This window comes from Tachysurus fulvidraco, chromosome 1 (assembly GCF_022655615.1).
Source record: "Tachysurus fulvidraco isolate hzauxx_2018 chromosome 1, HZAU_PFXX_2.0, whole genome shotgun sequence".
Taxonomy (NCBI): Eukaryota; Metazoa; Chordata; class Actinopteri; order Siluriformes; family Bagridae; genus Tachysurus; species Tachysurus fulvidraco.
The window spans coordinates 15812181-15827180 of record NC_062518.1 but is presented as its reverse complement, the minus strand read 5'-3'; the positions used below and the strand labels follow the sequence as shown (position 1 = coordinate 15827180).

The following is a 15000-nucleotide window of genomic DNA, read 5'->3' as shown; positions in this document are numbered from 1 at the left end:
TTAAATGACAGCGCGAGCAGTGAGACTTGTTCCCTATATCTCTACTGCACGACTTAGTCATGTCGCTCCCACGACAGCTTAGAGATGAAAGGTAAGTAACTAAAAACTCTTTGGCGCAGAAACAGTTAAAGAAAAAATACTAAGTGGGAAAATATTCCGTTTTAATCCCGCAGTGATTTTGAGCAACTGCCGCACAACGTGCCGGTGAGCGCCACCATCGCAGACGTCGACGAGAAAAAGGGTTTTATTGTCTACTATGTGAGTCTTTGCCTTTTTATCTTAATTACAGACATAGGGTTAGATCAATTTCATCATGTCATGGTGTTTGTCTCATGGTTTTTTAAGTAAAAACCCCCTGGAAACTCCAGTACACTTTACTCTTCTGCATCAAACTCATGAACTTGTGTTTACAGTGTTGGAGGTGAATAAAAAAAGTGAGAACTTTAATACCTCTTATTAATATTCTAATGCTTTAATAATATCGTTATGCACTTTTAATATCACTCTGTAAACCACCGGTGTCCAATCTTATCCCACCGGTGTCCAATCCTATCCCATCCCAAGTCTGATGGTCTCTGGTATCGTTCCTGAGCTTCTGCTCACTATTGAGAAAAACAACAATCTGATTTGCCGGATACATCCTGGGTCCGTAACACGATTACAAATGTGTGGGTTTGTGGAAAAATTATTTATTAGATCCTATCGTCCTATATATAATAGATTATATTGGAAACCACTAGGGTCATTCTCATGAGGAAGTTCTGAAGGTTCTTTAGCAGTTTAGGATTTGTCCAAGTGTTGAAATCAGCATTCTGGGTTTTTCTGATGCAGCGTTATGGAGGTTGTAGTAGAAGCGGCAGAAGTGGTACATACATGGTCCTTAAGACCTGCAGGTTCTAGCATGATGTTCCCACAGGCACCGTCACCACGTCCTTTGTGACATTTACAATATGATCATAACAAACTCGAGCTTTTCCGTGAACAATGTACGCTTCCTTTTCTCACCTCAAACCATACGCCAGTTAAACCCTTCGTATATATAACTTATATCAAGTGTAGTTCTGCTTTTAGGAATAAACACTTACATGTAACCTGGAAGTCCCCTGGTCTAAGATTTGGTCTATGACAAATTCCTTTTTTTTGTTTAATGCCTGATTTTCTCTGGCAGCGCTTCGTAATCGAGGTGAAGACTAAAGGAGGCAGTAAGTACCTGATCTATCGCAGGTATAGTGAGTTCTACACCCTGCATCAGAACCTGGAGCAGAAGTTCTCCCCAGAGTCTGCGTCAGGACCCTACACCGTTGCACTGCCCACTCTACCAGGTCAGTGTCTCTCTTTTTACTGAGAGATGATGGACACAACTTAACCTTCAGGAAAACCCCATCTAGTACTTTAACACATGAAAGATCATTTTGTTTGATTAAACACAATATATTTCTGGTCCAAGTTATGTGAAGGTTGTTTTTAGGCAATTCGGAAATATTCATATCTAGATTTATTAAGGTTTTATCTGAGATTTGTGACAGAGTGTGACAGAATCGTATGTCTCACGCTACGTTCGTATGAGACCTTCTTATGAACTCTTGAACACATGACCCCACATGTGTTGCGATTTTCATCCTGCTCGGTATTCGCTCTCAGAATTGTCGGCCATTTTCACATAGAGTGGACTGTTGTGTTGTGCTGAAATGCGCACCGACTGAATACAAATCTCGCTGAAGAACTTCTTTAGTCATAACCAGACGACGCAAACGTCTCGGTCCGTCTCTATTACCACTGCCAGAAACCATTCTAATGGAATGGCCAAGACAGAGAGGCATCAGGCCCAGTCTCTTCACAGAGGGTAATTGCCAGACACATCAAATGAGCCATGGCCCCAAATGTGATGCCGCTGCAGCATACGGTCCCTGGGAGGATATGGTTAAACAGCTCGCTGTCTAGCCCACAGAGGGAGAAAGAAAGGTGAAAGTAATTACCTCAGTAAACATGTTTGTCACCCTCTTTTTTCTGTGAAAGTCAGAATCTCTGAACGCCTTAGACACACCTAACCGAAAGCATATGTGGTCGTTAGTATACTTAAAAATGCCTGTAGTGCTAGATTTTTTTAGAATTTATTTTTGTATGTTTGACAGACACTCTTATCCAAAGCAACTTAGATTTTATACAACTGAGGGCCTTGCACAGGGGCCCAGCATGTTGGATCTGGGATTCAAACCCACAACCTTCTGATTGGTAGGCCAATGCCTTAAGCACTAAGCTACCACATCCCCCAGCTTTGTGTGTCTCAGCTTAGCGGTGTGTGTCTCAGTGCTCGCAGAACTGAACTGCTCATACAAGTGAACAAGAGTTTCTCTTCATTCTTGCCTCCATCATTTTACACCATCTTTCACTCTTTGGCTGATGCTGCCCATTCTATTAAATATACTGTTTGCACACGGTAACAGCTTAAACATAAACCCAGGACAGGATGTCATTCTATCACAGGGGAGATATACTGTAGACGGATGCTGTGGTAAAATATTTGGCAAAATCAACATTTTCCTTCCTTCCTTCCTTCCTTCCTTCCTTCAATAACTGCCCTACAAGCTAGCTCTGAAGAACGATTGCAGGACTGTAGATGACAATAGATGGATTTGCGCTAGCTGGGTTATGCTATGGAATACGATTACTGCAAGGAACATTAGCAGCTTAACTGGCCGAGCAGTGATGATCGTTCGATCTGAGCGAAGAAATGTTGAAGTGAGATAATGGGCCTCAAATTTGTCTTAACCACGTTCCTCTCTCACTGTCTCACGTCCTACGGCATTACGTATAGTTCCCCAGAACATAATTAGGATTGTAGGAACCTGTCTATTAAAATGAACAGATGGGAGAGAAGCGCTAGCTGTTAATATAATGCTAAATTTGATTGCACTCCAGAAGACGTCCTTCGGAACGATGAGCCGATCAGGACTCTGCCAGGAATCTCGGCGGTGTGCCGATTAACACGTCGTGCCTCAAGGAAACATGTTAGGTCCAACAAGTTTAAAACAAATAGATAAACAATAAAACAATTTCCTGTGACATTTAAAGCGCTCCAGCCGAGGGGTGTAAATTCGAAGCGAGATATTATGCTGGCCTTGGGAAATTATTTGATGAGATTTTTGTTTTCCTTCATGAGAGAAATCATTTCTAGACCTTTATTGAGTTGAGGTGTTTTTTTTTTCTTTTTTCGCTCCTGTGTGACTGCAGGCAAAGTGTATGTGGGCAACAAACAGGAAATAGCAGAAAACAGGATCCCGGAGCTCAACACATACATGAAGGTGAGGTCTTTGTTGATCGTTAACTTTTCTGAACGTTTTCTTTACACCTACAGTGCGTTGCATAAGTATTGGCCTCCCTTTCTGAGGCCGTCCAGGAACGGGTGTCTCTTTAGTGTTGAGAAAAAGGTGACTCTTTAATCGCACACAAGTCGACGCCGTTCAGGATATTTACGTGACTTCTGATGGTAATTGGTTTCACATCAGTGCGGGTGGATACTAGATTTTGTTTAGATTTACAACATACAGTATAACGGCGGTTATGTTCGCTTCGGTTCCAAGCCGTTCAGAGCTCAACATTTATGCAAAGCACTGCATCCTCATATAGAAAAAAACAGACCAAGTCTCAGTTCCTCTTACTGATGTGTACTTCTTCTTTTGACACCCTAAATCACTCTCTTTTTCTCATCTCTCTCTCTCTCTCTCTCTCTCTCTCTCTCTCTCTCTCTCTCTCTCTCTGTCTGATTTTCCCTCTCTCTCTGTCTCTCTCTAGAGGTTGCTGTGTTTGCCTGTCTGGGTTCTTCTGGACGATCTGATCCGGATGTTTTTCTATCAGACCGAATACGACAGCCTTCAGGTCCCCAAAGCGCTCCGGCGTCTTCGGCCCCCCACACGCAAAGTGTAAGATCAGCTCTGTACATAACTTCACAATCCCAGCTGCTGGGATAGGGTTGTGTTGGTTACCTTAAATTCAGTGATTCTCGATGCAGGGATACAAGCGCACCGAAAACCCTTCGGTTGTGTTGAATCTGCTATTAAACACGTTACATGTCTCTTGATGCTCGACATCATACGTGACAGATCTGTTGCTTAACTAAGTAAATATCAACAGCCATCTTCCTACTTTTACACAAGCGACATCACATGTGGGGGCACGGTGGCTTAGCGGTTAGCACGTTCGCCTCCAGGGTTGGGGGTTTGATTCCCGCCTCCGCCTTGTGTGTGTGGGGTTTGCAAGTTCTCCCCGTGCCTCGGGGGTTTCCTCCGGGTACTCCGGTTTCCTCCCCCAGTCCAAAGACATACATGGTAGGTTGATTGGCATCTCTGGAAAATTGTCCGTAGTGTGTGAGTGAATGAGAGTGCGTGTGTGTGCCCTGCGATGGGTTGGCACTCCGTCCAGGGTGTATCCTGCCTCGATGCCCGATGACGCCTGAGATAGGTACAGGCTCCCCGTGACCCGAGAATAGTTCGGATAAGCGGTAGGAAATGAATGAATGAATGAATGTTACTTAAAATGTAGCTCTACATCCACCTTTAAAACCTTCTCATCCTTCTTCTTCTTGCACGATTCCGAACATTTTGCTTCAACTATCATAAAACCATCAAACCGAAACGAAACCGCATCTCACGCGGTCGCCGGATCGCACGGAACGGCAGCCTTATGGAGACGCGAAGATGGCCATGTGGAGCAGTTCACACTAAAGATGGCCATATGGCCACACCCCATATACGTACAGTAGTAGTCGAAGAAATACCGCAGCAGAACGAATCATTAACAACGAGCGCAACGTGCCACCGTTTGACCGGAAGACTTCAGAGGTGTCATATTATCCGCACGCTCGCTTCACCGATCTGTGCTCACAAATATCCTTGCAATCCATTTATCGTACTCTGTGGCTATTTGTAATGCAGGCGCTTGTCACAGCGCTCCGGACCCTGATGAAGACAGACACGTAGACTGAAGATTTAGGGTGACAATAAAAACAGGATGTGGATAAATAAGAAAAAAGCTTCCAGCCTGAACACACTCCTCTGGGGTTCTTGATTTTCACTATCTCCTGATTCGGTAGGATTAAATATGGAGGGTTTTTTTTTTCTGACAGTTATTTTAGGCCGCATTCTGCTCCTCACTTTCTCTGTTGCACTTTTCAGAAAAACCGAGAAACAGCCCAAGACAGACCTGCTCTCTTCCCCCAGAGCCGAGGTACTGTAATTGTTTCCCTGGTAACTCTTTCTGTACTCAAAACCCATCCTCCACACACACACACACACACACACACACACACACACACACACACACACACACACACACAGAGTGTCAAAACTCTCGAAAGCATGCGGTTGTATGGTTACAACACGAACGTACGACTTGTGGAAGCAAATGCAATTGTCGTGCAATGAAGCTCCCACACACACACACACACACACACACACACACACACACACACATGCATACACACAAAGCGTGGGATTTATAGCCTCAGAACGTGATCAAAGGTTAAGAAAAAACAATCCTGCGCTACTCCTACACACACTCACACATGTGTGGGCCATGAGCTAAATCGTCCTGTATGTTCTTTTGACCGTGTGTGTGTGTGTGTGTGCGTGTGTGGCAGCTGTTGTTAATCCTGATGAAATAGTTGTAATAGGATGTTGTGTTGTGCTAGAAGGCAGATGGTGTAATTCTAATCGTCCTCTTTCTCGCCTTTTCTTTCTTCAGTGAAGGAGTGTTACATTTTTTCCTTCCTCCTGCTTTCTGGGTCATGAGGTCACTCTATCATTAGTTCCTGCCCCGCTCTATTTTCTACTTCTAATTTCCTTATACATCTCCGTCTCTCTCCCTCTCTTCATTTTGCTTTTTTTTTCTTTCAGTATCAAACACGAACCCCCATCTCTCTCTCTCTCTCTCTCTCTCTCTCTCTCTCTCTCTCTCTCTCTCTCTCTCTCTCTCTCTCTTGTCTTTCTCCCGATCCGCTCAATCTGGGTGTGTTTTCACGCTCGCGCTAATTGCTACCCAAATGACCTCGACAATCTTCATACCTAAAACGCACACAAACAAACACACACACACGTCAGCTGGAGACGTGGGCGGAGCGTGTGTATGTGTACATTAAGTGTGTCTTCGAAGTAGACAAACGTAAAGATGCGGATCCTTCGTCTTCCTGCAACAGAGATACGTTTGTTCAGCTCGCGTTCGTGTGCCGCGACAGGCAGCTAGCTATCCGTCTCCTGATGACATGCTGCAGACAGGACGAGTAATATTTTATAATCCGGACTGTTTACAATACTGGGGCAATCAACACCTACGGACCAATCAGAATCCAGAACCTAACACCTTTTTATTTTTAGTGGACAAATTTTTTTTAATTAATCAGCTGATTGGGGGCACGGTGGCTTAGTGGTTAGCACGTTCGCCTCACACCTCCAGGGCTGGGGGTCCGATTCCCACCACCGCCTTGTGTGTGTGGAGTTTGCATGTTCTCCCCGTGCCTCGGGGGTTTCCTCCGGGTACTCCGGTTTCCTCCCCCGGTCCAAAGACATGCATGGTAGGTTGATTGGCATCTCTGGAAAATTGTCCGTAGTGTGTGTGTGAGCGAATGAGAGAGTGTGTGTGCCTTGTGATGGGTTGGCACTCCGTCCAGGGTGTATCCTGCCTTGATGCCCGATGACGCCTGAGATAGGCACAGGCTCCCCGTGACCCGAGAAGTTCGGATAAGCGGTAGAAAATGAATGAATGAATGAAAAATTGATGTGTGTGTGTGTTGCACTCTTGTGTGCTTCGATTCTTAGCTGAATAAGAAAACAGGCCCATCACTTTAAGCTCTGAGAGCAAGACGGAAATGCGATTTCACGCCACACCTCTGCTGGACGTGCCGCAGTCACACAGATAAAAGCTCTTCCAGAAAGAAGAATTACGGAGATATCAGACGCTCCGTAATGGAGGCTGATCCTATTAAGCTGGTGTAGTTTATATCCTGGAAGTTTAAGCACAGCGCGTCCATCGAGGTCTGTGCGAACATCCAGCGAGTTTTATTGAAAGATACGTCTTGACGTCTGAAAAGTTTCCTCAGGATCATTAAGAAGAAAAAGTGTTTCAATGTCAGCGTTCGGGGAAAAGAAACACTTCACGTCATGAAGCTACCGCAAAATCTCCCACGACATGAACTCAGCTTATTTCTTCATTTGTTCCATTTAAGCCTTTTTTTTCATTCAGTAAAAACTCTTCCGCATGTACAGTAACATTTAGCTCGCTAGCATAACACGCGGAACTAGCTAGCTAGCTTTGTGTCTCAGAGCTAAAGGTTTTTTGCGGTTCTGGTGAGGGGACGAGTGTCACGTGCTGGGTGAGATACGACGAGACGCCGAGCTGAGTGCCAAGGCGCCAGCGGTGTTGGGGTTTAACGCTTAATCAGAGTTTTAGACACTGAGATCTTAATTAACTCGAAAATCCATGAAGTTTAGAGTTAGTGTGAAGGACAGAGAGGTAGAAGTCCATCAGGTGTTCATCTCTCTCTCTCTCTCTCTCTCTCTCTCTCTCTCTCTCTCTCTCTGTTGGTTGCTGTTTGCTGTAATGGTTTAGAAACCTGCTTTGCTTTAAAACTTCAGCATGACTCATTAGTCGTCGGCCGCGCTGAAGTCAGAGTGTGTTCGACAGTTACGTGAACCGAATGTCGCACAAATGATTTGTAAGGTTGTTAATTGAGCATTAATAACCTCGGCTCTACGGGGATCGGCTTTAAAGTGTCGTGTCAGTGCCCCAGGGCTGTGATTCATCTCCTTATCTCAGCCCGAGTCCTCTGGGGAACGCCTGAAAACGAAGTGTGTCAGTTCATTTAACCAGAGGAGCCCATCTCCTTCTTCCCCACTGACTCGTCCATGTGTTAATGAGCTTCTTTAGCAGGTCGGTGGCTCCGTAATTGGAAGCGTAGCCTTTATTATTTCTTTCTTTTTTTTTTTTGGCCAGAGTCTAAGTAGTGGGAGAGAGAGAGAGAGAGAGAAGAGAGAGGGAGAGGAGAGAGGAGAGAAGAGAGAGAGAGAGAGAGAGAGAGAGAGAGAGAGAGAGAGAGAGAGAGAGAGAGAGAGAGGGAGATGGGGATAGCGAGAGAGAGAGAGAGAGAGAGAGAGATATATTCTATATGTGGCGAATATAGACTAGGAGCTCTCTTTATCTTTCTGTCTCTCTCTATCTCTCTCTTCCTCCCCCTCTCTCTCTCTCGCCCTCTCTCTTTATATTTCTGTCTCTCTCTCCCTCTCTCTCTCTCTTTCTCTTTATCTCTCTCTCTCTCTCTCTCTCTCTCTCTCTCTCTCTCTCTCTCTCTCTCTCTCTCTCTCTCTCTCTCTCTCTCTCTCTCTCTCTGGCCCTGAATGCATCGGAAGTCATGACAAATGAACAGGACACACAGGTCCTATGACTCGAGGGCACACCGGCATGTTTACGACCGAGTCAACAAAGTTCCCAGCCGGTGTTCTCATGCTGACCGTCCTGGATTTCAGACCTCCAAAAGATAAAAATGTCCCCTCAACTCAGGAAAAGTGTCCTTAACCCCCAACAACATGTCAGCACACTAACTTTAATATACTAGTGTTATTATATATAGATATATATCACTGGTACTGCGACGCTAACACCACAGTGCTGGAACATCACAGGCTCGAATCTCACTCAGGTGGTGCATTTAATCAGTGATGGGAGAGGTGTTCCTCTCAGCTAAGCCTTCTGAATGTTATTTGTGTAGCTTAGCGGCTTTCTATTTGTTCCTGAGAGAATCTGCATGTAAAACGTTGTAAACTTTATCACTGAGTATTTTTAGCTTGCGTTTTAGCGGGTTGTATAACTGGGTTTTGGGGATTATTCACAATTCAAGTGTGTGTGTACGTGTGTGTACGTGTGTGTGCGTGTGTGTGCGTGTGTGTGTTTGTGTGTGTGTGTAATTGTATGTGTGTGTGTGTGTGTGTGTATGTGTGTAAGTGTGTGTGTGTGTGTGTGTGTAAGTGTGTGTGTGTGTGTGTAAGTGTGTGTGTAAGTGTGTGTGTGCGGCAAAGTTCTTAACAAACCACTGAACATTACTCAGTATCAATCTCCTAATGGTGTGCACGTCGTCTTGCTCTCCACGGAGCGGGATCAATTACTCCCCCCCACCCCCACCCCCCGACCTGGGCTCCTATATGCTAATCTCCAATCAATGTGTCTTAAAATACTCTGTCTGTGCAAACCTGATTTAGCACCGCAGCTAAAAGGGCGAAGCTCTAGACCGAACGGAATCGACAGCAAACTTTTACAAACCTGAAGGATCTGTTTATTTGCAATGTTACCGAGAAGTTTCACCAGACGCAACTTTCTGCATAACGCGTGAAGCAAACCTCATGTCCGGCCGTGTCCTGTGAGATTTACTACTAGGGAAAGAGGAACGGTGAACTTCCTGTTAATCGCGGATGACAAAATGAGTATTAATCAGTCAGAACTTTTCGACATGGCTCCGTTTCTGTTCCTGCGCTTCAGCTGCTAGACTCCTGCTTTATAACAAGTGAAGAACGTGAACTAGCTTCGCTAATCAATAAGGATGCCGCGGAGATTTTAACGTCGTGTCAGAATCTCTCGTTGTCATCAGTGGAAAGGTCTCATACTTTCTTAAAGTAAGACACATTAAATCTGTTTAGTTAGTGTGGCGTAGCTGTTGTTACTATAGAAACAGCAACATTTATGCTGTATAAACACGTTCCGACCAATCAGAACACAGGATTTAATAGCATTGCGTTTAGAAAGACATTGAGACTCTTGAAGCTGTTTCTTCCATTTCTTTTTACTTTCCAGTTCCACACCACTAGACTGGAGAACACGGTTTGCAGTGCATTATGGGAAATCACAGCTCTACTGCTTAACAAGGCTACAAACTGGTGCAGGTTCACTGGCCTTATTCACTATAATGAACTGAGGAGTTGTGCACTGCCGAGTTGTACAGCCCTGAGTTGTGTGTGGCAGAATTGTACAACCCTGAGTTGTGTGTGGCAGAATTGTACAACCCTGAGTTGTGTGTGGCAGAATTGTACAACCCTGAGTTGTGTGTGGCAGAATTGTACAACCCTGAGTTGTGTGTGGCAGAATTGTACAACCCTGAGTTGTGTGTGGCAGAATTGTACAACCCTGAGTTGTGTGTGGCAGAATTGTACAACCCTGAGTTGTGTGTGGCAGAATTGTACAACCCTGAGTTGTGTGTGGCAGAATTGTACAACCCTGAGTTGTGTAACACAGAGCCATGTATTGCGGAGTTGTGTAACACGGTCGGGTAATACGGAGGTGTGTGTTGCACGCCTTCGCTCTAATGAACTGAGCACAAGCTTTTAACACTGCTGCTGTGTCTCCATACAAGTACTGCCCACAAAAATACACAGACACACACACACACACACACACACACACACACACACACACACACACACACACACACACACACAGAGTTTAATTGCCAACACATAATTAGCTGATAGCATGTTACAGTGTCTCACCTACTCACTCTCACTCTGGCAAACAAAGCAACAAAGCTTCTTTACACACACACACACACACACACACACACACACACACACACACACACTGACTATACACTCTCTTTATGATACACTTTTATTTGCTCTCTCTATCTCTTTCTTTTGCTCATGCACACACACACACACACACACACACACACACACTCACACACACACACACACACACACACACACACACACACACACACACACACACACACACACACACACACACACACTGCTTTTCAGCTTTGCTGTGCTTACAGCTATCTCACTATACACTCTCCTTATGATTTACACTTTTATTTGCTCTCTTTCGCTCTCTCTCATTCTCTTTCTCTCTCTCTCTCTCTCTCTCTCTTTCTCTTTCTAGCACTCTTTCTCTCTCTCACCCTCTTTCTCTCTCTCTCTCTCTCACACACAAACACATACAGAGAGAAAGAATAAAATTGTATAATAAGGAGAATGTATAGTGAGAGAGCTGTAAGCTGAAAAGCAGGATAAGCGTAGTGTGTGTGCACGTTCCTCTGTGTGTGTGCACGCGCACGCGCGTATGTATATGTGTGTGTGGGTATTGATTTACCCATGTTGAGTGTCTTGATGCACATTAAAGGCAAACACACACACACACACACACACACACACACAAAACTGTAAGAAGATGCTTTTAACACTCTTGCAGTGGTCTCTCTCTGTTTCGCTGTCTCTACACACACACACGCGTGCGCGCACACACACACACACACACACACACACACAAACATCTGTTTGAATGAGGCTACATTCAAACACACTCAGTATCTACTCTTTTAATCTTTTGTTTTTTTCTCACTCCTCTCCATTCTTTCACTCATTCACTCACTCACTCACTCCTTCACACACTCCCTTGCTCACTTACTCAAAAAAGTTGGAACAAGATTGCCATCCTACCTCGTGTGTCCTCACAATGCTGTCCTCTTGGTGCTTGGGTATATATAATGTGTGTGTGTGTGTGTGTGTGTGTGTGTGTGTGTTTGTTTGTGTGTGTTCAGGCCTTGTTTGACTTCAATGGGAACGGGCGCCTGGAGCTGAGCCTGAAGATGGGAGAGGTGATCTTTCTCCTGCGCAGAGTCAACGCCGACTGGCTAGAGGTGAGCTGAAGGAGGGAGAGGGAACGAGGGACGGAGAAAGAGAGCGTATGGAATGGAGAGAGAGAGAGAGAGAGGGAGGGGAAGGGAGGAGAGTTTGTTGGGAAGGGTGAGAGAGAGAGAGTGAGAGATTGCGTCTGTGAGTGTGAGAGGGAAAACTACACAAGCCTCAGATTGAAGGAGAGATAGATGATGGAGAGAGAGGAACAGAGGAAAAGTGGTGGAGATGCTAGACAGCAGAGAGAGTCATGGACATGCAGCAGAGGGACTGAGAGAGAAAGCGAGGGAGCCGAGAGGACGAGTGCGCAGGTGTTTGGTGTGGGAGTGTGTAGTGGGCATATCCACCACACACAGTTACAGTTGTGCAATTTAAAAAATAATAAAAATAGATATATGTGTTGAAGCCACAGCAAGTCAGGAGCAAAGATTTCGAAATAAAACTCCAGGTGGAAAAGCATGAAACGTGAAAAGCATGAAACAGTTTTGAAATGTCTGCTATACAGTACTATAGATACAGTGCTATAGATACAGTGCTATAGATACAGTACTATAGATACAGTGCTATAGATACGGTACTATAGATACAGTGCTATAGATACAGTGCTATAGATACAGTGCTATAGATACGGTACTATAGATACAGTGCTATAGATACAGTACTATAGATACAGTGCTATAGATACAGTACTATAGATACAGTGCTATAGATACAGTGCTATAGATACAGTACTATAGATACAGTGCTATAGATACAGTGCTATAGATACAGTACTATAGATACAGTCTGCTATAGATACAGTACTATAGATACAGTGCTATAGATACAGTACTATAGATACAGTACTATAGATACAGTACTACAGTATAGATATAGTACTATAGATACAGTGCTATAGATACAGTGCTATAGATACAGTACTGTAGATACAGTACTATAGATACAGTACTACAGTATAGATACAGTGCTATAGATACAGTACTATAGATACAGTACTATAGATACAGTACTACAGTATAGATATAGTACTATAGATACAGTGCTATAGATACAGTGCTATAGATACAGTACTGTAGATACAGTACTATAGATACAGTACTACAGTATAGATACAGTGCTATAGATACAGTACTATAGATACAGTACTACAGTATAGATACAGTGCTATAGATACAGTACTACAGTATAGATACAGTACTATAGATACAGTACTACAGTATAGATACAGTGCTATAGATACAGTATAGATACAGTGCTATAGATACAGTACTACAGTATAGATACAGTGCTATAGATACAGTACTACAGTATAGATACAGTGCTATAGATACAGTACTATAGATACAGTACTACAGTATAGATACAGTGCTATAGATACAGTACTACAGTATAGATACAGTACTATAGATACAGTACTACAGTATAGATACAGTGCTATAGATACAGTACTATAGATACAGTACTACAGTATAGATACAGTACTATAGATACAGTACTACAGTATAGATACAGTACTGTAGATACAGTACTATAGATACAGTACTACAGTATAGATACAGTCCTTGAGGATTCTGTGTTGTGTTTACAGTGTTGTATAAAGTACTAGAAAGCAATACTTGAGTAAAAGTACAAGTATCGTACTAGAAAAAGACTTTGGTAGAAGTGAAAGTTACCTTTTAGAATATTACTCAAGTAAAAGTTTTAAAGTATCTGATATTTAATGTACTTAAGTATCAAAAGTCATTTTCTGATATTTAATGCACTTAAGTATTTGAAGTAAAAGTAAAAAGTAAAATCAGTGATTTTCGGTAGGTATAAGATCAGGGGCGGTTGTAGGATTTCATCTTTGGGGTTTTAGCCCTCAGTGAGAATTTAAAACAAGAAGAGTTTTATATTATATATTATATGACTACATAGTAAGCCAAAAGTTATGGTATTATTAAATGGCAAAAGTGGACACCAAAATTTTATGCATGATGTAATGATGACGGTCTTGAATCAAATCATTTCATGCATGTGTGCATTCTCTACAAACAGTGTGTCCAATGCAGTCATTAATAAACTAATATTCACAAAGACCAAATCAATAAACGTTATTTTTATTTAGTATCGAATGGATTGTTTGCATTAATATTTTGTTTATGCTACAACTCTGGTAATAAGAATAGTGAAATTTCACTGCTTTTGGTTACCGTCTTTGCGGCTTTCAACCGATTAACGTTATAGATGAATGCCTCCAGCTCTGACTACGCGTGCACGCTGCACGTACCTGTGCTTCTCCGTACAGCGTGCGGAGCGTAATACAATCTAGGAGCAGTGATTCGCCAAACCTCCCTTATTACAGTCACACATTTCTTCTGATTTTTTTTGTAGTAACGAGTAACGAAGATGCTTATTGGAAATATAACGGAGTAAAAGTTTACATTTTATCTAGGAAATGTAGTGGAGTAAAAGTGAAAGTTGACATAAATTTAAATAGCGAAGTAAAGTACAGATACGTGACATTTCTACTTAAGTACAGTAACTATTTGTACTCCGTTACATTACAACACAGTGTGTTTATAGGACCAGTTTGAGGTGACATGGAGACATTTTTTACACTGGAATCAACCAGTAAAAGATGATCAGCTGTGGCTGATGGCACACAGGCTGTGGCATTCACACGATACTAAACATTCAAAACATTCACCAAACAATTACACCACCACCACCAACACTCTCCACACCTTTACACCACCACCACCATCACCCTGAACTGCTAACACTATCGTCACAATTACACCACCACCACCACCACCACCACCCTAAACTGCTAACACTCTCCTCACAATTACACCACCACCACCACCACCACCCTGAACTGCTAACACTCTCCTCACAATTACACCACCACCACCACCACCACCACCACCCTGAACTGCTAACACTCTCCTCACAATTACACCACCACCACCACCACCACCACCACCCTGAACTGCTAACACTCTCCTCACAATTACACCACCACCAAAACCACCACCACCACCACCACCCTGAACTGCTAACACTCTCCACACCATTACACCACCAGCAACACTCTCCACACCATTACACCACCACCACCACCACCACCCTGAACTGCTAACACTCTCCTCACAATTACACCACCACCACCACCACCACCCTGAACTGCTAACACTCTCCTCACAATTACACCACCACCACCACCACCACCCTGAACTGCTAACACTCTCCTCACAATTACACCACCACCACCACCACCACCACCACCACCCTGAACTGCTAACACTCTCCTCACAATTACACCACCACCACCACCACCCTGAACTGT

General features: G+C 43.6%; 2 protein-coding genes across 3 annotated transcripts in view; one reads left to right on the top strand and one right to left on the bottom strand.

Annotated features, from left to right (window-relative positions):
* Positions 1 to 11654, bottom strand: part of pvalb7 (parvalbumin 7) — a 21901-nt gene extending 10247 nt beyond the window's left edge. The window contains exon 1 of the mRNA XM_027168492.2: positions 11475 to 11654. The gene's annotated coding sequence lies outside the window, so the exon portion shown is untranslated. The remainder of the gene's footprint in view (positions 1 to 11474) is intronic.
* The window catches only part of ncf4 (neutrophil cytosolic factor 4), a 19429-nt gene that overhangs the window by 36 nt on the left and 4393 nt on the right, over positions 1 to 15000 (top strand). For both annotated transcript variants that reach the window (XM_027168490.2, XM_027168489.2), the window contains exons 1-7: positions 1 to 91; positions 174 to 258; positions 1169 to 1322; positions 3232 to 3302; positions 3793 to 3920; positions 5172 to 5223; positions 11576 to 11674. The exon at positions 1 to 91 is cut by the window's left edge. In XM_027168490.2, coding sequence (XP_027024291.1) covers positions 60 to 91; positions 174 to 258; positions 1169 to 1322; positions 3232 to 3302; positions 3793 to 3920; positions 5172 to 5223; positions 11576 to 11674 — 621 coding nt within the window. In that variant the 5' untranslated portion in view covers positions 1 to 59. The remainder of the gene's footprint in view (positions 92 to 173; positions 259 to 1168; positions 1323 to 3231; positions 3303 to 3792; positions 3921 to 5171; positions 5224 to 11575; positions 11675 to 15000) is intronic.